Source organism: Hermetia illucens, chromosome 4 (genome assembly GCF_905115235.1).
Source record: "Hermetia illucens chromosome 4, iHerIll2.2.curated.20191125, whole genome shotgun sequence".
NCBI classification, from domain to species: Eukaryota; Metazoa; Arthropoda; class Insecta; order Diptera; family Stratiomyidae; genus Hermetia; species Hermetia illucens.
Genome location: NC_051852.1, coordinates 119,960,293 through 119,983,934, shown reverse-complemented (window position 1 = coordinate 119,983,934; position 23,642 = coordinate 119,960,293). Strand labels below are relative to the sequence as shown.

At 41.1% G+C, this 23,642-nt stretch overlaps 1 protein-coding gene across 1 annotated transcript; it reads right to left on the bottom strand.

Annotated features, from left to right (window-relative positions):
• Positions 1-6,646: 6,646 nt before the first annotated feature.
• Positions 6,647-22,430, bottom strand: LOC119655541 (facilitated trehalose transporter Tret1-like). The gene is given in 7 exon segments (XM_038061457.1): positions 6,647-6,920; positions 6,978-7,094; positions 7,097-7,362; positions 11,597-11,940; positions 20,441-20,571; positions 21,945-22,177; positions 22,246-22,430. Coding segments are annotated over 7 exon segments (1,371 nt in total). The 5' UTR covers positions 22,316-22,430; the 3' UTR covers positions 6,647-6,710.
• Between the last annotated feature and the right edge of the window lie 1,212 nt (positions 22,431-23,642).

Here is a 23,642-nt window from a genome sequence, read left to right as displayed (position 1 = left end):
AGATAATCTAAAGACAACATGAGATTGCGTCTAGGTATCAAACGTAAAGAAGATGTCTTTTTCGCTTTCTTTTATATAATTAGATAAACATCTTGATTTTGATTTACGTTGGGTCAACTTATTCTACGTCATACAATTACTAAGTATCTTTGCACATAAAGTATCCAAGTTCATGGTAAAATCCAAACTGTCAAGATCAATGTACTTGGGTTTAGGTGTACTAAAGCATTTGGGGGAGGTTTTAAGAGTGGCACTTGCGATTAGAAGTTCAAATATTAAAATTGAATTAATTAAATTTAATATATATGTTTCTGTACATATTTGTCGCAAAATGAGAGCAAAAGTCTACATGTCATCCTTATCGGCTTTCTATTATGCGTTTCACTTCAAAACAAATTTTTGTGAAAGAGTTGCTCCTTGTCGAACTACTCTGTGCTGGAAGATCTAAGCTCGCTCTAGTGAACCTTGTGAAAATTCTAGTTTTTATGCATAGCATTTGTAGAGTTGAATTAGTATACACTAACCATATGTTATAGGCCAGTTTCTGAAAATTTCAAAACAATAATTCAGTCTGGTTGGAGTTCAGGAGAGGCTTCCTAAAAGTGACATTCCGATCGTAACGGCTGGTCTATTGCCAAGGTGGCCACTGACATCACGGTGCGCGGCCATGTGATGAGGGTATCGCGTTGGTGGTCATAACAACTACGGTGCAAGTTTTTTAGAGTTCTGTTGGTTTCTTTTGACCGAAGCTGATTATTTTATTATTTTTTTTTCATGCCGCATATTTCCTTTTCTCCTACTTAACTTCCTTCGACATCTCCATTATCCTCCTTTCAATTTCCTGCTTCTGGTAATGATATTTACTTATTTTAAAACTTCAATTTAAAAATATTCGTTTTAAAGGTTTTGTGTAAACACCTGTCTGCCTGGGCTGTTCGTCTGCCTGTCTGTGGTTTGTCACACGCATTTTTCTCAGAAACGGTTGTACCGATTGACACTAAACTTAGTGAGAAGGTAGAAACTCTGAACGGCCACGCATACAGTTAGTTACATCGTTCTATGTGGAATCTGAGGGGTCTCCATATATGCAAAAAAGGAATGTGACTGTTTTTTCACCAAATATAATCGTGTGGGGTATCAAATGGAAGGCCTCGATTAGTACTTTTCAGGCCTCAGTTTTGACATTTAATGCAAAAGAGAGAAGGGATGGAAAGTGGTCGTTTTTTAACTGGCTGATTTTCAGTACCTACTAGTGTTGTCGAATACAGAAAAATTCTTTTTCTTTTTCTTCAGCCTTTGGGACAAAAAGGTGCTAAGTAATACTTTTATATGAGCTTCCTTAGATTCAAGCAAAAAGAAAAGATTTTCAACTCTGCTGTTGTTGCATTATGAGTCATGCCTATTTATATCGCATACGTTGACTGCCAATAAAAAGTACTAGGGTACTGGTGAATATCAAAAGGTTTAGTACCTTTTGGTACTTTTAGTACTAAAAAGTTAACCTTGGTAATTACTCAACCGCATAATCAGAAAAAAACTAAGCTGCCACTATACGGTGCCCGGGCTCCGAAATACCTTCCATATCGATATCGGTTCAAATAATGTTAATAATAGTAATTTTTAGTAACCAGCATCCGGTCTAGGTCTGCCTTTGTAAGAAACTCCAGACACCCCGGTTTTGCACCAAAGTCCACCAATTCCATATTGCTAAAAGCTGTCTGGCGTCCTGACCTACGCCAGCGCTCCATCTCAGGCAGAGTCTCCCTCTTCTTCTTTTTCTACCATTGATATTGGCTTTATAGACTTTCCGGACTGGATCCTCCTCTTCCGTACGGACTAGGTGACCCGCCCACCGTAACCTGTTGAATCGTATTTTATCCACAACCGAACGGCCATGGTATCGTTCATAGATTTCGTCGTTATGTGGGCTACGGAATCATCCATCCTCATGTAGGGGCTAAATACTTCGGAGGATTCTTCTTTCGAACGCGGCCAAAAGTTCGCAGAAAAAGAGATAAGAGGTAAGAAATAATATTCAGTTCATGTATCAGCAGCATAGACTAAGAGAAAGTATAACCATTAGGCACATGTCAAATCGTTATGTGGGAACTATCTTGTTTTTGTTTTTTTTGTTCAAAATGTGTAATGTTGTAAGGTTCAGTATTTAATAAAGAAAAATATGAATGAAGACACATTCTGCTAGACTTTCCTGAGTTTCGTTTGCTGTAGACTCTTGAAAGCCTTTCTGTTCCACTAACTGTTGTAGTTCGACTGCGTAAGATACAGACGGTTACAAGCGCCGTATACTATATATCCAAGTAGAAGTTTTAAATCGACGTGGCATAACGGTTCATTTGTCGTTTACGTCAATAAAATAATAATATCGGCAAAAAAGTCGATCTTTTAACATAGGCTATAACATGGAGCATGATCCCATCAAGTTTGGTAGGTCAAAGTTGTCGGTTCAATACAAATTCTAAGGCTTTGAATGTCAGTATCACGCTAAAGTGAATATTCTGTCTTAATATATACATATACACTACGTACTAGCTAGGAAGATTTGTCCACTCAAATATTTTTATATAAGAAATACACAAAACCTTTCATACCTGAAGGGTCCTGCTTCTGGTTTCCCAACTTATTTATGTTTCTCTTCATGATTGTACATGATTTTATTTATGAACCCCTACAACCTTTTAACTCCCAACCCCCAAAATCAACAAATTCATAAGTTTAAACATTTCCATATATTCGTATATTTCGAAAATGATCACTAAACTTTTTATTGTTGCTTTCACATAGGCCCGTTCATACTGCATATTATTAAATGCATTTTTGACGTTTATTTCTGGCTATCGGAAAAGAGCATGCGAATGAAAATAAGTAGGGGATTCGATTTTGGTAACAAGGCTCGAGACAGCTTTTGAAGTCGTCTCAGCTGTGAATCAGCACCTGAGTCAAATCAGGGTAATAATCTCGGGCGAGCGTAATACTGACCACATTGCCTCCTACAGTGTACTGTAGTATACCATTATGGTCTTGAATGAAGTGCTCTAACACACTTCAAGGCCCTGATCCAATATGGATTGTTGTGCCAACGATAATTATTAAAATGGACACTGCCGCAAATAGTAACGATTTCGCCACTGTATACGCATCATTTGGAGCCTGCTCGTGGCCGTATAACTGCAACGGACGTTGACTGAAAGATGAGAAACCCATAATGACGAGCAGCTAAGCAGATGGAAGACACTGTACCATGATTGCAAATCGAAAAATATCGGGTGAAGTTTCACCTTTTGTGGATGATATGATAAGCCACCGTAACATATGGATATGGCCTGCTCTTCCAAATAGCAGTGAACTTGTCTTTGCCATTACCTGTACCGACCAGATTAACGCCCTTCGGATCATTCACTGCTCCATAATGAGTGAATGGGCAGTGTTCCACACAGGAGGGGCATTTTGGAGAAACTAATATATATAAATATTATTAGAACGACATATTACAAAGACGATACAAAATATCATCTACAAAGCCAAAATAGAATCTCAGGGGAATTTGAACTGCATACCAATTTTCCTGGGATTGTCTTAGTACATGAATCACTAAGATCAGTGACGCCCGAGAGGGTGTAAAATTCAAGATTGTCTTAAACGAAGATTACCAGCAGACCAGGTTATCTAAAATGGTAGGACTCGAAGTGCATTTCAACTAATCTGTTGGTCTTCCTCCAAGAGGAAGATATTGACATTACGTTGATACAGGACTCCGGATCACAGGAAGCTAAACTTTCAAAGCATTCCAAAGTAAATATGGGAAGTTATTATACAAAACACAAGAACACCGATTGGAGCAAACCTAGAGCATAAAAAAACCTGCACGCCATTGTGCCCGGATCTTAGTTTCCGAGTATCTGATCTGGAATCCTCCTGCGGGTTAACAGTTATTGTAAGGTTGTGTTTTAGTATTCTTAACCGACAGAACGAAAAAGGACTTTGGACTCTGTGCGGGAGCTTTCTCAGATACGCATAGCGTAGTTGAGTCGTACAGTCTCGCAGGATTAGCAGTATATTTCAATCGGACGCGCTGTCAATAATGGAAGCCTGTCGATGGCTGAAGTATAATCGGACAACCTCCAGGCTGGTAGCGTACTGCTGAGACCCGCTGAACCATCTGAGTGGACCTTTTAAATCACCCTCCTTATAGGTACATAGAGGGAATTCAGCGGACCGACAGACTGGCAAGGCTCTACGCTTGACAGTCCCTCGGTGGGTGCAGTCGGCGACCCAGTGGCGACTGTTAAGGATGGAGTCTACTCGCACTACTTTGCAGCCGATGACTTCATATGACGAAGACTCACCACCTTCGACAAATTCGGGGAGGATTCAGCCCTCCAACAATGAGGCCTGATCTCGTGAGCTTTTAGATCACACTCATGTACATACATGCAAAAGCGGCGGTTTGCACGAGAGACTTGTCATTGCGGCAGAGTCGACATATCTTACAATTCACATTACCAATATTGCGGAGACGAGGGTGAGAAGATGAAACGTTCAGGCACTCCCTTTATGATTGTTCAGCCCTAGCTGGAGCTAGATTGTAGGTTCAAAGCTTTCATCAATTCATGTCTATGTTTTATTATCGGAGTTCCTGGCTCAAGACAATAACTACTGAAATAACCGTGGACATGTTGACTAGAAAGCGGAGGTGGCAATGAATTGGTCACGCAATAAGGAAGGGCGCCAACTCCATTACGGGTTATTCCATATTATAGAACATACTATTCCAGGATAGCCGACAATAGTGTGTCGCCTTAGCATTAGGTGAAGTAGCGCGACATTCTCGGAATATACTGGTGGTGGCAGCTGGAGCACATTGTTGAGAACCGGCAGCGACGACGCGTGCGACCCGTGCGGCTGACTCAATATGCCACACATAGAGGACTATTCGCATGTTTATATGGTAAATCCTTGAGAGGCAGAACAATACAATACATAGCGGCCACTGACCATTAGAAAGAATGAGATAACCAGTCATAATAAGAACTAGCGACGGATTGGTGATGTATGTAATATTACAAAAGCGATATCAGCTGAAAGTATGATATCACATTATCATCACCGAGTACGATCCAAACATTACAACATTACTACATCACTTAACATTATCAAATCACCTTATATTATATTACCGCATTACCAAGCATAACAGCATAACAAAAATAACATGCATTACGGCATTACAAAAGTGATCCTGTAATATAAAGTTTGGAGCAAATGTTCGCTACTGGCTGATGTATATATGGCGTTGATCTACGTTCCATTTCCTACCACAAGCGGCCGAGGCGATTGTTGTGTGCTGACATCGACTATTGGTTGCGAATCTGTTCTCTCGCCTGGATTTCATGTTTCCATACTAAGGGTGTTCATCTTTAGTCAGACTCGCTTGGTTTTTTAAATCCAGAGCTATTTTGTTCGGTGAGAGAGCAAGCAGTCGTCAGCATAGTCCAGGAGTATGAGAAAAGATATCCTTCTCCGCTGAAGTTCTTAAAATCCACCAGCCAAGGCACCATGCAGAACGTCACATAGAATGTATCTCTAATAGCAGCTTTGGAATTCTCTGATAACAGTTGAGTTGATTCGTCCATGCTAAGCGATTCCAAACCCTTCTCTCTCTGGTTTTGACAGTATCGTTTCCTAAATGTTCCAGGGCAGTAAGCCACTTTGAGATCATCGAGAGATTCTCACCCTGTTTGGATACCATTTTTCTTTTTTTTGGGGTTTCATAACAAGTATTGGCATTAATACTGTAAATTTCTTTCCTAAGAGTAGCGAGGAAACTGTCATGCATACAGCGGAGTCCCAATGTCGCATAGTTCTATGGTTATCTTTAAAAATAGAGAAGGTATTTGGAGAATAGCAGCTGAAATACAATGTGACCTCTGTGCAATTCATCGCATAAATTCATAGATTCCTTCACTTTGATGTACAGATAGTTTATCTGTGATATCATCAAGAACTTATAACACATTAGGTCGGGTATTTCCGGCAATATACAATCAATGGCTAGTATGTCATTTCCAAGCTGGTTATTAAATATTTGGACTAGAATATATCTGTTCCGAGGCAGTCAGTAACACTTACCGGGAGGTTACCCAGAGATTATGCATGGCTGGACTCTCTTATCTATACTACTGTAAGCATCCTCCGAAGAGATATATTGATCATACAAGAGAGAGGTAATGCACTCGTGGAACATGAGTGGCTGAGGATAATGCCTGGCGGCAGAGATGAGACGACTCTTAAAATGGGGGGTGTATAAGCACAAACTTAACCCCAATATAATGGAATGCAATCAAACTTCGCTATAAGTAACATACTATCATCTTACCTACTCTCCCCAGAAGATACGAGGGTTGTTGCCTGTACTGCTGATCCAATTGTCTTAAATTTGATACCACCCCAGAAGATCGGACACATACTGCATCATTACCCCAGATTCGACTCTGGTCAAAAAAGGCTGAATGGAAGGCTAGAGGTATACATAGGTGCTGAGCATTTGGCATGTATAAATCGAAGAAAAACTGGGAATATGTTACAATATTCCGTTTATTATCCCGATAAAATAACAAATAAAAAAAATTGTTGAACTAGAAATGACAAAATTTTAACATAAATTCTTTCCTAAGATTTTTATTTTAATTTATCTAAACATCTTCGTCCACATTCAAATCTTTTCCTTTGGTTTCAGGCATGAAAAGGTAAATTCCGGCGGCGCCTAGTATACAAATTCCACCACATATTCCCATTACACCATACAACCCTACATCTATCATCAAAATAGGGTAAATCTTCAAAACAATGAATGCAATGGTACCATTGAAGCACATACAAAAGGTAACGGCAGTTGCTTTAATCTATAAAATTATTAATCAATTTATAATCTCTTTAAGGCCATTTTTATATACACTTACCTTTTTTGGCATGATCTCTGTTACGATCACAAAAGGAAGTGGCGAAAGTCCAAACGATCCTAATAATATTGAAAATGAAACACTCGTTACTGCGATCCAACTTAGGGAGGACAAGTCCTGAGTACAAAGCATCCCAGGGCTACTCCTAAGCAGGATGTGATCAGCAGAATCCTTCTGCCCATTCTGTCGACATAGTTAATTTCAATCAAAGTCCCTATTAGTAGAGTAGCTCCTACTATGATGGTACACGTATTTGGATCCATACTTGATCCGGACATCTTGAATATGTTGGTCGCGTAGTTGACCAAAGCAAACAATCCGCAGGCTTGATTCAAAAATAGTACACCAAGGCCAATCAGTAACCCCCGTATGGCAGCAGGCTTCACTAGAAAAGACAGGATTAAAAACATTTAATCACAATTTCAAAGCTCCTAAGAGGGAAGAGGGCTTCTCTATAATTTAAATTGCTAGGACTACATAAACGTTACAGAAGGCACGACTCTGAAAAATTGTACTTTTAATTTCAATAGTGTGACTAACGCGGTAATTGAACCAACAGGTCGGAGTTGGTTTTGCCTGTCTTCACGAGAGATACTAAAGATGAATACGTGACCAAGTACCCCACTTGTAGTATGTAAACTCCAAATAATTAAGACACCTTCACCTTTACGCTGAAATCTCGGATTTCCTAAGATTCACGCACTTTTCCGATCAAAGCACAACAACATCTCAAAGTAATAAAAATGTTGCACCAGTGGAGCCCAAGAGATGGTCGACAGTTAACAGCAATCAATTATGTGCAGCCATTTCCGTGTGGAAGCTGCCACTTCGAGTAAAGGAGGCAGGACCTATAAGGAAGATAAAGTTAAATCTATCATCCCACGTAGCCGCAACTGGCATGGCAATATCACGTGATCTTTTACTGAAGTAACCACTTACTAGATCGCACTTGAAAAGAACCACAGGACCATGCTCCACAATTTTATTCATTCTAGAAATGAATGACTTATTGGCTTTGTTCGTCGGTATGATCAGCGAAACCTTGGAAGATTTGAGTCGAAAGAGGCTTATCGCCTGAATTTGCTAGAATGACTTATATTTATATAGCCAAGCTCATTTAGTGTACACATTTTCAAACTCTTTTCTTACCAAAAGGATGGGCAGTTCTTCAGGAAGAGGGCCCAAGCAAAAGAGTCTACCTTTCTCTTTCTAAGATTTCGTTTAAAACAAAACCTTATTAAAATTGACTCAATGTCTGTCTGGCTGTTTGTGTGTCCATCTGTCTTCTTTTTATGGCTGAAAGTAAAAAACTTAGAAAGACACCGCCGCGCCAGCTCCATCACTGTTTGGAATTCTCACCCACTAAAACGACCCCTACTTTCTCCTTATTTCTTCCGGGAAGCCATTGCAAAACATTACTTCACGGAGTGGACTGCGCTTTAAGCGACCAGACCTTCCGTTCTTCACGCCTCCTTCCTTCCTTACGTGCTACGTTTCTCTAAGTTCCGTCAGCATCCGTAATTCATTGCACACCAGTTTGCCTCCGAATTTTGCATTTCACCGAAGATGTTCTAAGGGCTTATGTTGATTTTATGAAAGTCTTCTAGACTTCTCCTCTCTGAGCAAAGTCACGGATACTACAAAATGATTTGCCCCGGGTGTGCAATCACATTCAGAGCAAAACGGTGATTCATCCAAGTTGCATCGGTGCAGATACTTCCTGTTACCACCATGCCCTGATAGGAATTGAATCAGGTGGTCAGTATTCTCACCGTGTCGTCACTGAATCCACTCCTCAATCGGAGAATCAGAGTGTGGGTCCAGCAAACCCTCTGCAAGTCATCCTACTGCTGCTGTAACTTTTGAAGTGGCTACTGCCTTGAAGCCTTTCGGTATTCTGTATCCGTTCAGGTAGATTCATTCTCCTTTTCTTGTATAGAGTCCCTCACTTGGAAAAATGTCCATCGGGACCAATCCCTGAACACTACACGCTGCCTCACCTGAGATTGTTTTGAAGACGCTCTACACCATTGGTGCCACTAAGCGGGAAGTCATATTTACTCCCCTGCGGTTGCTCTCACACGCTAGTGCTTTCTCACAGGCATAGTCAGGTGTCCCTTGAAATTAATCTTCAGGTCAATCATTACTCCAAGATATTTGGTCACCCACCCTTGACCCCAACATCTTCAGTCGGTTTCGCAGCCATAACCATGGCTAGATCATTCGCGAAACCAATTATCGTGGTCCTTTGGCACGGGAAGGATAAGGACTCCTTTGTTCATCACGTTCCACAGGAGCGGTAACTTGCAAGGAGCTTAATCAAATTACTAGGGGCACTCATTTTAGTCAAAGAACTCTTCTACCGAGCGGGGAAAACTCTTTCCATCATACATGCTTCAAATACAATGATAATTCGGTTAGGTCTGCTCTTAACATCGAGTTTGAGACCTCTATTGGTTACAGTATTTAAACTGGGAGCTTTCTTATCACCGATTCCCCGGCGAATCTCTGCTAGTCCCTTCTCAATTAGCGCGGTATGGACGTCCAACGTTTGTTTATATTTTCTGCGCTTCCCCGGGGTGAAGAGCGCCATCACTATATACAGTGGAATATGTGGCAAGGTCATTTATGGTATTCGCTCTCTCATCTTCTTCATAACCACCCTGTACGCTCCTCGCCAAGAGTTTTGGTGTTCCTCTGCCCGAAATTCCTTGTAGCGTTGTCCCTTCTTGTCTAACTTGCTTAGGCTTCTTCAGCTCCAGCATCAAATTCCTATTCTGGAAACATCTAATTCGGTTGACTCATTTTTCTAGGTCCATCAGCCTCAGATCGGATCAGAGTACTTTTCTTTTACGTGTCGCACTTTTCTTTCCGTCAACCTTGGTCCAATCTTCCCTGGTTCCTTCTTGGGGCTTTACCTCCCTTGGGTCGATTGAAACCAGTCACGCCATTTCCACAATTTTGGTCTCTTTGTCTCCCTTCCCCTTTACCAGTGTGAAGCCTTTTTGGTTTTTTGCCACCTGCGGTGCTTCAAAAGAATCGTTCACTCCTTCTTTACCGCTACTTAGATTTTGAAGGGATATCACTTTTGTTGCCTGAGTTACGCTTTCTTTGAGGCATTTTTTTCGTTGTTGAACTGAACGCCAATGGCTCTAACATGTTTTGGATTGCCTGGTGCATATTGTGTTTGTCCTTTATGAATTCGGATAACACAATTTTTTTCTCCCGGGTAGAGCTAATGACACTGACCCTCTGTATGCCCACTGTGCACTTCCTCATTTATAAGTCTCCTGGGAACTTCCCTGATTTTCTTCCTTCTTTGACTTCTGTTAAATGGATCAAGCACTAATTCCTGCGACATCTCCTGGGCAGGACGATCTGTGTAGTCACTCCACTGTGAGCTGCGGGATTACCAGTCAGAAAACCATCTTTCGATGTTTTTGCAAAAGACGTCCTCCGGAGTGATGTACACCCTTTAAATGCTTCTTTCTCCAGGATACTTGCAGTATTAGATGCAACGGTGGTCAATAATCCATCACCGAAGTGCCTCAATCGCGAAATATCGACAACTGACAACCTGCTTGCCTCCACCTATCCGGCTTACGCATAAACATGCCCATATATGCACAACTCCAAATGCGTACAAGGGCATGTTCATACGCATCCGGTGAGCATTCCCTTATCCACACGAAGGGACGAACTTGATGGGAGATTCGGCAACTCCGCGCGCTTTGTCTGTGGAAACTGTGAATGAACATACCTGCGGTGAGTTGAATTTTTCCACGCGAGGTCCAATGAAAAAAGGGGTATTGAAATACATGCATACGTGGAACAGTGATCTGATTCCATCTGGAATAGCTGTCGAACAGGAGTCATGACTGCGCGAAAGGGATCGATGGATCAATAGTGAGCTCTGGATGCAGAGAAGGCACGTATAGATCAATTGTACTCTCATCCCATTTCCCCCGGAACGTAGGTTCAAACTGTATATTTCATATAATGGTCCTAGCTACAACGGTATCCCTAAAAAGGATAGTGACGCAATTTTTGATAATCCTAGATTTGTAAGTGAGGGGAAGTTAGGTAGGGCAATAGCTCCGAAAATTCTAGAGGTACATAAGGAAATGCTTGCGTACCAGGAAAACTGAAATCCAGTTGACCAATGGTCAGGTGGGACATATTCAATGTAGGACGTGGAAATCTTAACTAGAAACGTTATCGGTGAAGTTGAGGTAAGGCTAGCTCCATCTATAATCTGCCCCGCGATATGATACTTTGCGGTAGTTCCACTGAGAGAGGAATTGTGGCTTGAGTGGGTAAAATCCTCACACGTTAGTAACGTACATACCAGTGTCTTTCGAAAATATTCATTGCAGGAAAAAGCATAGAGATAACCAGACAATAAATCGTTTTAATAAGGTTTTATATTATACAGACAGCCTACACTACACGCTCCATCAAACGTTCTCCTGTCATGTGCTTATGGACGAAAAACATTATTTAGAGCATTCTCATTCGACATTTGAGAAGCAAATATTGTTTTAGAAGAACTTGCTAGCATCCCTATCAAATCTATATTAGAACTTACGAATTTTCCTATATATGATTGAAATACTCACAGAAATCCCGGTAAGATAGTTCCGCTTTCCCATTTTCTGCATCTCCATGTTCCATATCTTTCCTGTTTGCTAGTTCTTCGTTAAACTTTTGGCGTTCTTCGTTAGTTGCTGCTTCTGATTTTCGATAGAATCTTAACGCATTTTCTGCATCTTCGTTCCTTTTGATTTTAGCGAGAAACTGCGGAGTTTCAGGCAGAGGATAAATTGCAAGGATATAAATGGCTGTTAATGTAATTATGACGCGTGGATAGAAGCTGTAACTGAAAAATGATGTCAGAATAAATCCTGAAAGCAATCCGCCGTTGAAACCTATAGTGACGACTGATCCAAGTGTTCCACGAATTCTGAAGAAAAAAAGGATGATAGAGATTTTGAAATTGTAAAAAAAAAATTTGTAAATTTAAAAGGGAAATGGGTTGACTTTGTTAAAAATAATAGTATTTGGGAATCCATTTGGTTTTTCAGCAAAGGCTATCTACTTTGTCTACTCCTGTGACTAGCTTTGTGTGGTTCTCGGAAAAGGCAGTAAAAGCTAGTTTGTCTCTAGTAGAGATGATGCCTAATATCGCGACATATAGCAGGGGAGGTTCCTGCTTGGGTGGGAGCATGAAACACCACTGCCAACAGCAAGATCGACATTTCAGCATACTGCCCAATACCACTTAGGGTTATCAGCCCATGTACGATAGCTTCGGGTGAAGCAGCTTTTCCTCATCGAGGGGGATCTCTTTAGATCTTCTAGCAATGTTTATATCCAAGGATCAGGGCGAAACCATCCGGAGTGACTGCGGGCTTCCTAAAAACCACTAGGAACAAGCTGTACCGGAGATCTAAGCAACTGTGTTTGAAAAAGGCCGCTGGACCCATATTCATATTGATCCCGTGCATTGAAAGATATGTCAAGTAACGGCACGGGAAATGTTATTAGTTCTTGAGAAACGCATTAATGTAGCCAAGTAAATGAAGCTGATGCGAATCAAGCCCAATGGTTGTAGGATAGACTTAGGACTAGACATGGTGTCAGCTGACGTTGGAAGAATAAAACTCGTCTGTCCACCTGCACGTAACGCCTCCCAGAAGATGGTCTGCGGGATTAGTGAGCAATACACCCACAGTAACCATCAGGCTATACTTCTTTGACACGGAAGACTCAGGCGGGGTACTTGACTAGTGCGGTGGGGTTTTCATAAATGACACAAGGGGAAACGGCAATGGAAATGGAGGAATAGTTTTTAATCCATAACCATAGAAATGTGATGCTATCATACCGAAAAGACGGTTGCTTTGCTGGAGGAATTGCTGATGGAACAAGGAAATCGAAATGTTTATGTCAACCTCCCTCCGAACAACAAGAGTTTGTTAAAGGAAAGATTAGAAGCTGGAATTATAAATGATGGGATTTTCAAAGTGATCATAAGTGAGATATTCGAAGAAGGTTGTGGAAAAGTTAGAGGCACTGTGTCGTTCACATACGAAATTTAGCACCCAAGCGAAATTCAACTGAACTGATTTGTCCACGGTCGCTATCCAAAATAAGAACAACCTTTTTTCCACGATTATAATGTACACTTTCTACCTCCAAGTGATGGTCGCTGGGAGTCCTTTAACGAAAATATGCAGACGCAGAAGGATAAAGGAGAGTGTCCCGTGCCTAAAACGGCACAAATTATGCCAAAAGGTCCTCCAGGTTGGGAATGGGGCTGACACGGAAAACAACTTGTTACGAAGCCATAAAAGGAGACACATACTGATAACAAAACGGTGAACCCGCACCGAAAACGGAATAACGATTTGCGCATTTTCTCATAGAACGGGCGCTCCTTGCACAGAGGTGGAGCTGCCAGCCAGCCGATACCCTGTCTCAATATAGGGCTTATCGTAACAGTGTTGCGGGAGATGCATTGGGCAGGGACCAGTTTTCTGGAGAAGAGTTGCTAAACCATATATTATAGTGGCCATCCAATGAATCATGTGCTCGGAGTAGGTTTCTTAGTCAGCCAAAAAATGAAACCTGATATTATCGGCTTTGGGAACATTAGCGAACGGCTATGCACTCCGCGTTTGCGAGGCAGATTTAAAAATATAAGCTTCATTGATGTTTCCGTTCCTACAGAGGAGACTGCAGAGTCGGAGAAGGATACCTTCTACGAGGCAGCAGAACGAATCCTTGAAGTTTGTCCCTAGTATGATATTAAAATCATACTTAGTGATTTTAACAGCCAAGTAGGGACGAACCCGGCATTCAAACGTTAAGTCGGATCACTACCTCGTTAGCATAGTGCTCCTGGTTTGAATAACAACACCACCTAGAATCTCCTCTGACAATTAGGTGAGAGTCAACACTGAAGCTATCCACAGCACAGCTCTCCGTAACACCAAAAAGGGGGAAATGGTTGCCACAATAACCACAGTCAACTTAGATCCTAGAGATGAAGCATCATCACATGATCTTCACAATCACCTGAAGAACATTATCATTGATACGGCCACAAACATACTTGTCCCCAGCCGCCAAAAAATTTGAAGCACTGGCTCGACGATGAAAGTAAGTTAGCAACGGAACGAAAGAATGCGGTATACCGAGTAATGTTGCATTCTCAAAGAACGCACGCACACGGGGATACTTACCAGGAACTCCGTCGAGTGGAGAAGCGACACAGACGGAAAAAGGAAGCCTGGAAGAACCAGCAGGTCTATGACCTCAAAAAGTACAGGGAGCAACGGTCAACAAATCAACAGGATGAAGCCTTATACACCTCGATGCTAATCCTGTCGATATCTGATTTCCGACAGAATGGGAATATTGGAGCGATAATGGGTGGAATATTTTGGTGCACTGCCAAGTCGCCAGGAGCCGATGGAATTATAGCCCAATTGGTTAAATATGGAGGCGACCAATTACACCAAGTGGTTCATCAACTTTTACTCAAGGTGTGGGACAGAGAATCAATGAGGCATTATCTGTCCCATACATAAAAAGGGAAATATCACACAGTGCAGCGGTTATAGGTACCACGTCGCTGATATAAGATATTGTCCACTGTCTTGCTAGGTGGGGAGCCCCACAAGCCCAGAACATTATTGAACCGTACCAAAGAGGCTTCACTCCAGGCAAATCAGCAACAGATTAGATTTCCTCTCCGCGGCAAGTGATGGAAAACTGTTGGAATATAATAACATTAGTTGCACCATTTTTCATTGACTTTAAGGCCACCTATGATACCAGAGCCAGGGTAAAACTGTACACGGCCATTAGAGAATTCGGTATCCCAACGAAATTGGTAAGACAGACCGGGCTAAATAGGACCAATGTGCGAGACCAGATAAAAGCAGCAGGACCACTCTCAAGACCATTCGACATCAACAACGGTCTACGACAAGGGGGTGCCTTATCATGCGTCCTCTTTAATCTGGCTCTGCAGAAAGTGATCCGAGATGTTGATGTAAATATGAGAGGCACGATCCCGATGATATCGACATCATGAGAAAAAGAACCCAAGACGTACAGACTGCTATCATCCAGGTCGGACAACCGGCGCGAGATCCTGGGCTGCACATCAATAAAGGCAAAGTAAAGTATATGGTGGCGATGTCAGCACCAAAAACCACTCAACTAAGAACATCAAATCGCCCTGATCAAACGAGCAGAATAAGGATAGAAGATTACAACTTTGAGACCGTTAAACATTTCTCTATTCTAGGGTCAAAAATCACAACTGATAACACGCTGATAACTGATAACGCGCACGGTTGTTGGCTGTCAACAGAGCCTATTTCAGCTTCCAAAATATGTTCCGCTCGAAACATCTCACCGTAAGGTCAAAGCTATGACTGTACAAGACAATGATCTTGCCAGTCTTTATGCATTCCTCGGAGAGGAACTCTTGGCTTCGTTCAAGAGAAGAATCCTTCGAAGAGTTTTTGGCTCCTTACATAAGGATGGACAATTCCCTAGCTTACATAACAATGAAATCTATCAGATGGTCAGTGATACCATGTCCGTCTGATCGTGGATAAAATCCGGCGCAATAGGTTGCAGTGAGCCGGTTACTTAATCCGTAGGGATGGGGATGATCCAGCCTGGAAAGAAGACGAGGCAGACCCTGCTTGAGATGGAGCGATGGAGTAGGCTAGAACGCCAAACGGCTTTTAGAGATATCGAACTGGTGGACCTCGGCGCAAATCCGAGATGTCCTTATACCGGTTGTTGCGCGTTGATGATGATGAAAAGTGTGATTTTTGTCCAATGGGGGAATCAAAAGTTGATTTTATCATCACTCCTAAACAACGTTCGAAATGGTTTCTTTATATCACCTTACCTTGCCGTTTATCAAAGAATTCGCTGAGCGATAGTGCTATTGGACGTCTAAAGTGCGTTTGATTCAATCAACCAGGGCTACTTTAAGAGCACGGCAACTGGATGTCCTAGCTACCGAGCTAAATTAAAAGGAAATTACCTCTCAAGGAGAGGTACTAAAAGGCACGCCCAATGACCAATTTTTTGGGGCAACAGTTCCTCATGGTTTTCTATTGGGACCCTCTAAATGGAACATAATGAAGAATGTAGTCCTCTTGAAGTTATAGAGCTATTTTATTTACTTATTTTATAACGAATTCACCGGAAAATAAGTTCCTAATTACATATTGTCTTCAGAAGTAGAAGCAACTAAGTGGCAAAACTTACGATTAAAGCTAAGGAAGGCGACACAACCAAAGGCCCAAACTGTAAGGCATTGTATCACAGGATCGAGGAGTGAAAGTAGATGTGGAGATCACTTCAAAAATGGCCGCACTACGTGTATTACAGAGGGTACAAATATCAACGAGGATGCGGTATTATTGCAGGGAAAGGGGAGAAAGTTGTTTTTGAAAAATAGGGGTCGGGTGAATTTTCATTGTACAACTTCAACAGCATGACAGTCAGAGTTCCAGAAAGGGAGACCAGACTACGCAGCAATATTCAAGTGTGTCTCTGAAAAGGGAGTTGAAAAGTGTTACGGAGGACCAGATTGAGATAAACTTGGAGGAGGAACGTAGGATAAAATAAAAAAATTTGTAAGTGAGATTGAGTGGAGGGTTTAAGCGAGTAGTACATTAAGTGGCATTTGTTAACGTTTAGTAACAGCGCCTTAACCGTGAATCAACGGATCAAATTATATAGGTTTGACTGCGAGAGAGCACAGTCCAGCGGAGACGAAATAGAGACAGATAATTTAAGTACGTCTGCGCAAAGCAAACACAGGCAGGTGAGGATGAAATGGAAATCATTAATAAAAAAGTAGAAATAATGGGGGCTAAGTATAAAGCCGTGGGAGAACACTAGTAAAAGAAGAGAAGGAACGGGATGAGTTGCAATGAAAAGAAAGAACGTCTAATAGGCAGGGAGAGAGCAATGAAATGATTGAGGAGAGGGAAATTAAGTAGATTTTGAGCGGGAGAATATTGTGGTCAGTGGAATTAAACACTTGGAGAAATTGGTGTAATTATCGTGTACTTCGCGAATTAAGTTATTTAGCAAAGAGGTTGATAAAGCCCATCAATTTTGAAGCTGTAGGTCGATGTTTCACCAAACTTCTTTCACACCAAAGTGTGCGTGGGCCAATCGTTGGAGTATCTTGCGAGGATTTTACAGCTGCAGGATAGAAGAGCATTGGGATAGTTTACAGCTAACGTAAGGTTTCTGAATCATGATAATAAGTGTCATTCTTAGAAGCCACCAACTTTTTTGGATGGATCTCTGGGGTGAACTAAGCCAGGTAAGAATGCAGTTAAGTAGGAGAAGAAGGCACATAGCAGGAGGGGAGATCGGAAAGTATATTGTAAATCTTGTTAAGAGTTTGATAACAGGTGGAGTTAGATAATAAATGATCCCAGACGATGGATCCTAAGGAGTAAGTTAAAATTAGCTGATTTACGCCCGGTTTTGGAGTTTGAAGGGAAAAGTTCCTGTTCAAATTCAAGTGGAGGAACTATCAAAGAAATCTTCATACAGCTAAGGGGAAAAGCAGAGCAGACGTATATACAATATGTACAAAACACAGTGAACAGAAGGTCGTTGGACAAGCCAAAGGAGAAGAAGAGGAATTTGGTGCAGAGTACATGTTTAGTTGCACATAGAACCTCATCGCCAGAAAATTTACGTGATGCAGCCCGCTCCCTTTTGTAGCGAAAAGTGGAATACCCTTCTGAGAGCTCCGAGTTCAATATTTTATCGTAAAGCAGTTGGAATGATGTTGCCAAGCCAATGCGGATAAATTGAGTTACAGTTTAGTTCTTAAACCTCTAATACTTTTGATAAAATAGGCGGACAATGAATACGGAGCTAGATACATTGATCAGTTAAGCAAACGGGTTGTAGTGAAGTTTACTTACGAATTAGCGCGCTTATATCGTTTGGCGAATGTACCTCCACGCCAGAAAGGAGGAAAAAGCTGTCATCCGGTCGAGGTTGCTGTATTTTGCCGGTTTGACGCAAGGCAATTGTGAAATAGCTATACTGAAGGAGAAATTTTCTTATCATTAAATCGTGGTTGCGAATGGTCAATGATGAAGAAAAAGATAGAGGTAGTCCTTACCACCAATTGCAAGTAAAATAACATTTTCAATATCTGAGTTAATCAAAATGAGTTTGTCTCAAAATCGATGATTAAGTATCTGGAAGTGATGATCTCGAAGGAGAGATGTAGGCTAAAAATCATTCTAAAATCCCTTCATAGAGACCATGAAAGGAAGTTACAAAATGTTAAAGAAGTCTATGGTTTGGGGAAGGTTGTTAGGAGCTTCGAGGTAAATATTGGGATAAAGGCCTCGGTCAAAGGCAAAGACCATAATAATTGGTTTCGGCATATGCATACGATTCCCATCTCTCCTAAAATACCGTTGAAATTCACCGAAGCATACTTGAGTACCAAATCAACATGGTCCGCTGCCGATCTTGCAGGCAGAAGGAAAGACAAGTAAAACTGAAGAATATGTGAAATCTCGCTGACTAGGGTGTGCAATTTTGAGGGGGGCTGTTCATATCCCCCCTCGTTGTTTCTTTCCGGCTTCCCTAAAAAGTTGGTTCTCCATTAAAAGTCACAACGAAAACCTGATCTTGTCGGGCGTGATTGATTGTCTTGTCATCTTCGTCTTTCTTCGTCTTTCTTCGTCTTTTTCTTTCTTTCCTTCCGTTATATCGTGTAAGACCAATTGTGAATCACAATGGATGTTGTTCATCCAGTTGATCATTATGTGATCAATAGCGCAACAACAATGTCGAAGAATCATAATTTATGTTAGTCCCCTTTTGTAGATTGAAATTTGTAAATTTTGTTTGGAAAGGAGTTGTCCTGAGAGAAACCGTCAAAGCCAAATACAATTTTTGAAAGTACTGGGCGCTCGCCCACAAAAAAGAGTAGTCCGTGCGCTTAACAGAAGGAGTAAGTTGCTTCTCAAACAAGTGCAGCCCGCCATTAAGTGGATGGTGGGCTCAGGACAACACATTTCCAAACAACATTTTCATTTCACTAGCTTAAACCAGTTGAGGTTCAAATCAGGCGATTTCGGTCGATAAAATTTATACCCTTGTCGGGTTTTGAATTCAATAAACAAGTCGGGAAACCGGAAGCTATCCGCTTCAGGTTTTGTGTATTTCTTTTGTAAAGAGATTCGAGTGTGTATTTGTCCCATTAGTATGTAGCACGTAATATGATATATGCATATATTATGTGAGAATATCCACTTTCAAGTGATATTGACATTCAAAGTCTGGAATTTTCACAGAAGCGACAGCTTTGACCTATTATAACTTTGTTAGTAATAGTGCGATTTTCACCAAATTTGGTAGGATCATGCTCTATGCTGCAGCCTACATGATGATTCTAGGAGGAACTTAAGGGAGGTTTTCCTGTCAATTACTAAAAATTATAGTAATGTACTATTATTAACTTTATTTAAACAGGTATCGATATGAAGGGTATTTTGGGGCTTAGGCACCATACAGTGGCAGCGTCTTGACTTTTTTTCAGATTTTTCGGTTAAGTGGTCTCTGAGAATGGGTCTGTTAAAAAATGATCACTTTCAACTCCCTGCACTCCCCACTTTTCCAATAAATGTCAAAACTAAGACGGGCTTCGAAAAGTACTAACCGCGACCTTTAATTTGATAACCCACATGACTATATTTGGTGGAAAAAAAATGTACACCCTCCTTTTGCATGTATGGGCCCCCCCCCTTAAATTCGACGTAAAAGGATGTAACTCACTATATGGGTGACCACAGTTTCCACCTTTCTACCAAATTTGGTGTCATTCGCTACAACCGTCTCCGAGAAAAATGCGTGTGACGGACAGACAGACAGACAGATAGTAAACTGATTTTGTGTTTACACAAAACCTTAAAAAGAACTAAATGCCACCCGTTGCCGCTTTCGGTGACGCTGCTCCGCAGGGTAGAGGCGCTGAGGCAGCGTCTGATGAAATCACCTCTGCCCTGCGATCGAAACCGTCAAAGCCAAATACAATTTTTCGAATTTGGAGTAAATGGAATCCGGAAAATGATATACTGTGGGAAAAGGAGCAGATGAGACCAGCTAAATGTACATATGTACATTACCGATGACAAAGTAGCAACCTAGGAGAGGGATGAAAATTCTCGAAACTAAAAATTTGGACAGTTTTGATGTTCCTAAATTTTCTTTACACAGATTCTTTTGGGCTACATAACGTTACCGTTTTATTTAATAATAATCAAAGAACTCAGATCAATCCCGGATGGAATATAGTGCACTTTTCTGACTGATCTGTATACAGGCTTCCGATTTTAAAGGAAAATATAATTAGAAAAACACATGGGATTTCTTACTTGTTATCAGATATATCAGCAACAAATGTTGGGATAACAATAAAAGCACCACCTCCTGATATTCCGCTAAGAAAGCGGGCAACATATAAATGCATCGCTGTTGCGCCAAACATCACAAGTAGCCAAAAACCCTAAAAAAATTGAAAGCCGCTTTTCAAGTTTATTCGAATTGCCTAATTTATTTATTAGGTTGTTGCAAATGAAATGGCCGTGTTTGTACTAAAATTTGAAACGAGTGTAAAGCTTACAAAAATTTATTTATTTAATCTAAATAGGTGCCAGTCGATTCAAAATACTTTTCCCAACGAGATTCAAGAGCATGTATGCCAGTTTCGTAGAAGTGTCAACTGTCGGGTGTTGATAAATTCATCGGAGGCAATTTTGACAGCCTCTTCATTCCTAAATTGTGTTTCCGCCAAAAAATGATCCAAATGCTTAAAAAAGTGGTAGTCGGTTGGCAAAAGGTCCGGTGAATATGGTGGATGAGGCAGAGTCTCCTACTGCAATTCGTTCAACTTTTGAACCGTTGTTCTGGATACATGGGGTCGTGCATTGTTGTGAAGGAGTATCACACCATCTCTGTTGACCAATCTCGGCCGTTGAATACTCAATTTTTGGTGCATTCGTGTTTGGCACAGTATTTTTGTGCGTTTATCATCTCTCCAGGTGCCAAGAAAGAATAGTGGATAACTCCAGCTGTATACCACCAAACAGTCACCATTACCTTCTTCGGATGGAGGCTCGGTTTCGGTATATGCTTCATCTGCATCTAGCCATTGTGCTGATCGGCGACGATTGTCGTATAATATCCACTTTTCATCACATGTCACTATTCTGTGCAAAAAGGGATCGCTTCTGTTGCAAGTGAGTAAAGAACTGCAAATTTCCATTCGAAGCGCCATGTTTTGCTCTGTAAGGACATGCGGAACCCATTGGTCGAAGTTTTCTACCTTTCCAAGTTGTTGCAAGTGCCGGGAAACTGTCGAATAGTGTACGGCCAGTTTCTCTGCAATGTATCTCACAGACTGACTTGTGTCGGATTCGACTAGCAAACGCAGCTCGTCCTTGTCAATCGATGGTCCTGGATGTCCACGTGGTTCAATTTGAAGGTTTATGTCGCCTGACCGGAATTTTTCGAACCACCGCCGTGTGGTTCGTTCGCTTACCGTATCAACTCCAAATGCGCTGTTAATGTTCTTGGTCGCCTCCGCTGCTTTATGATCGAGTTTGAACTCATACAGAAAAAGTATACGTTCTTGGCTCTTTTCTATCTTTTTTTCTTTTCTATTCACTGTTATCACAACGATGGTCAAAACTGAAATGACCCCTTGATTGAATGTAGGAGTATTTACACTTCATTATCCGACACCAACAGCGCCAACTGGTGGTGGTTTGATACAGCAAAATCGCAACGAACTTCACTTGATTGCCAAATCGGACAATTCATATGCAACAACCTAATAATATAATCGAGGTAATATCAAAAATATATAATCCTACTTACTACGTGGGGTATTGTCAGTATGTAGAGAGCCTTTTTTCGACCAACTTGATTAGCTATTACACCAAATAAAAAACTCCCGAGGATACGTCCAATGCAGACCATCGATCCAATCCATGATACTTCTTCAATAGTAATGGGTCCAGAGGCCAGAGGCAAATTTTCGGATTGTAGAAGTGGGAGTGAAGGTGCACACCATGCAATGGCATGTCCTTGCGAAAATGTAATTATGTTTACTGAAATCGAACATTTCCACGAAAATCAATCTGAATAGATCCTGCCGTAGAAAATATGTAGTACAAACCTGCTATTGTTGCGAATATTTGATTTTTATACTTTTTTAAAACTTGATAGTTTACACTGTTATTATCCATTTGGATACACAGAAGGAATATCCTGACAAAGCGATTTGGGTCTAGAAGACTTCTGGAACTCGCAGTATTTTTTTATTATAGATTCTTTGACAGGAGGATTAACCACTTGTTACCATGCTACGGCTTTACTTTAGACTGGATTCAATTTACAAAGTAATTCCAAGAAGAGATCGTTATTCGAGGTATGATTAGATTTGTATCTTGTAAAATGTTTTCTATAGAAAATACAGATAATCTGATGAATAATGAGATTGTGTCTAGTCATCCAGGGCCAATAAAACAATATTGCTGTTTTCTTAGATATGACATGGCTTTGATTTACATTTGATCAACTTGCTCTACTTCCAGCAATTACAATGTACTTTTGCCGTAAGAGTATCTATCCTATCTATTCGCCCCAAAAATTTAACTGTCATATTAATATACATACTTGTGAAGAGGTATAGCAACATACATGGCAGAGATATTAAGAATGACACATGCGATCAAAAGCTGAAAGATTAAGACAATGTACATATTATATTTATTTTTAAACGTAACGCGGTTGTAACTCGAATTAACCGTATATGTGCAGTCATCCTTCCATAACTTTTATGTTTTAGATGATTCGCGTTAGACGAGGTAGAATACACTTAGGAAGATGTGTGTTCATATATCATCATCATCATCAACGGCGCAACAACCGGTAGCCGGTCTAGGCCTGCCTTAATAAGCAACTCCAGACATTCCGGTTTTGCGCCCAGGTCCACCATTTCGATATCCCTAAAAGCTGTCTGGCGTCCTGGCCTACGCCATAGCTCCATCTTAGGCAGGGTCTGCCCCGTCTTCTTTTTCTACCATAGATATTGCCCTTATAGACTTTCCGGGTGGGATCATCTTCATCCATACGGATTAAGTCACCCGCCCACCTTAACCTATTGAGCCGGATTTTATCCACAGCCGGGCGGTCATGGTATCGCTCATAGATTTCGTCATTGTGTAGGCTACGGAATAGTCCATCCTTATGTAAGGGGCCAAAAATTCTTCAGAAGATTCTTCTCTCGAACGCGGCCAAGAGTTCGCAATTTTTCTTGCTAAGAACCCAAGTTTCCGAGGAATACATGAGGACTGGCAAGATCATAGTCTTGTACAGTAAGAGCTTTGACACTATGGTGAGACATTTCGAGCGGAACAGTTTTTGTAAGCTGAAATAGGCTCTCTTGGCTGCCAATAACCGTGCGCGGATTTCATCATCGTAGCTGTTATCGGTTGTGATTTTCGACCCAAGATAGGAGAAATTATCAACGGTCTCAAAGTTGTGTTTTCCTATCATGTGTTCATATATACA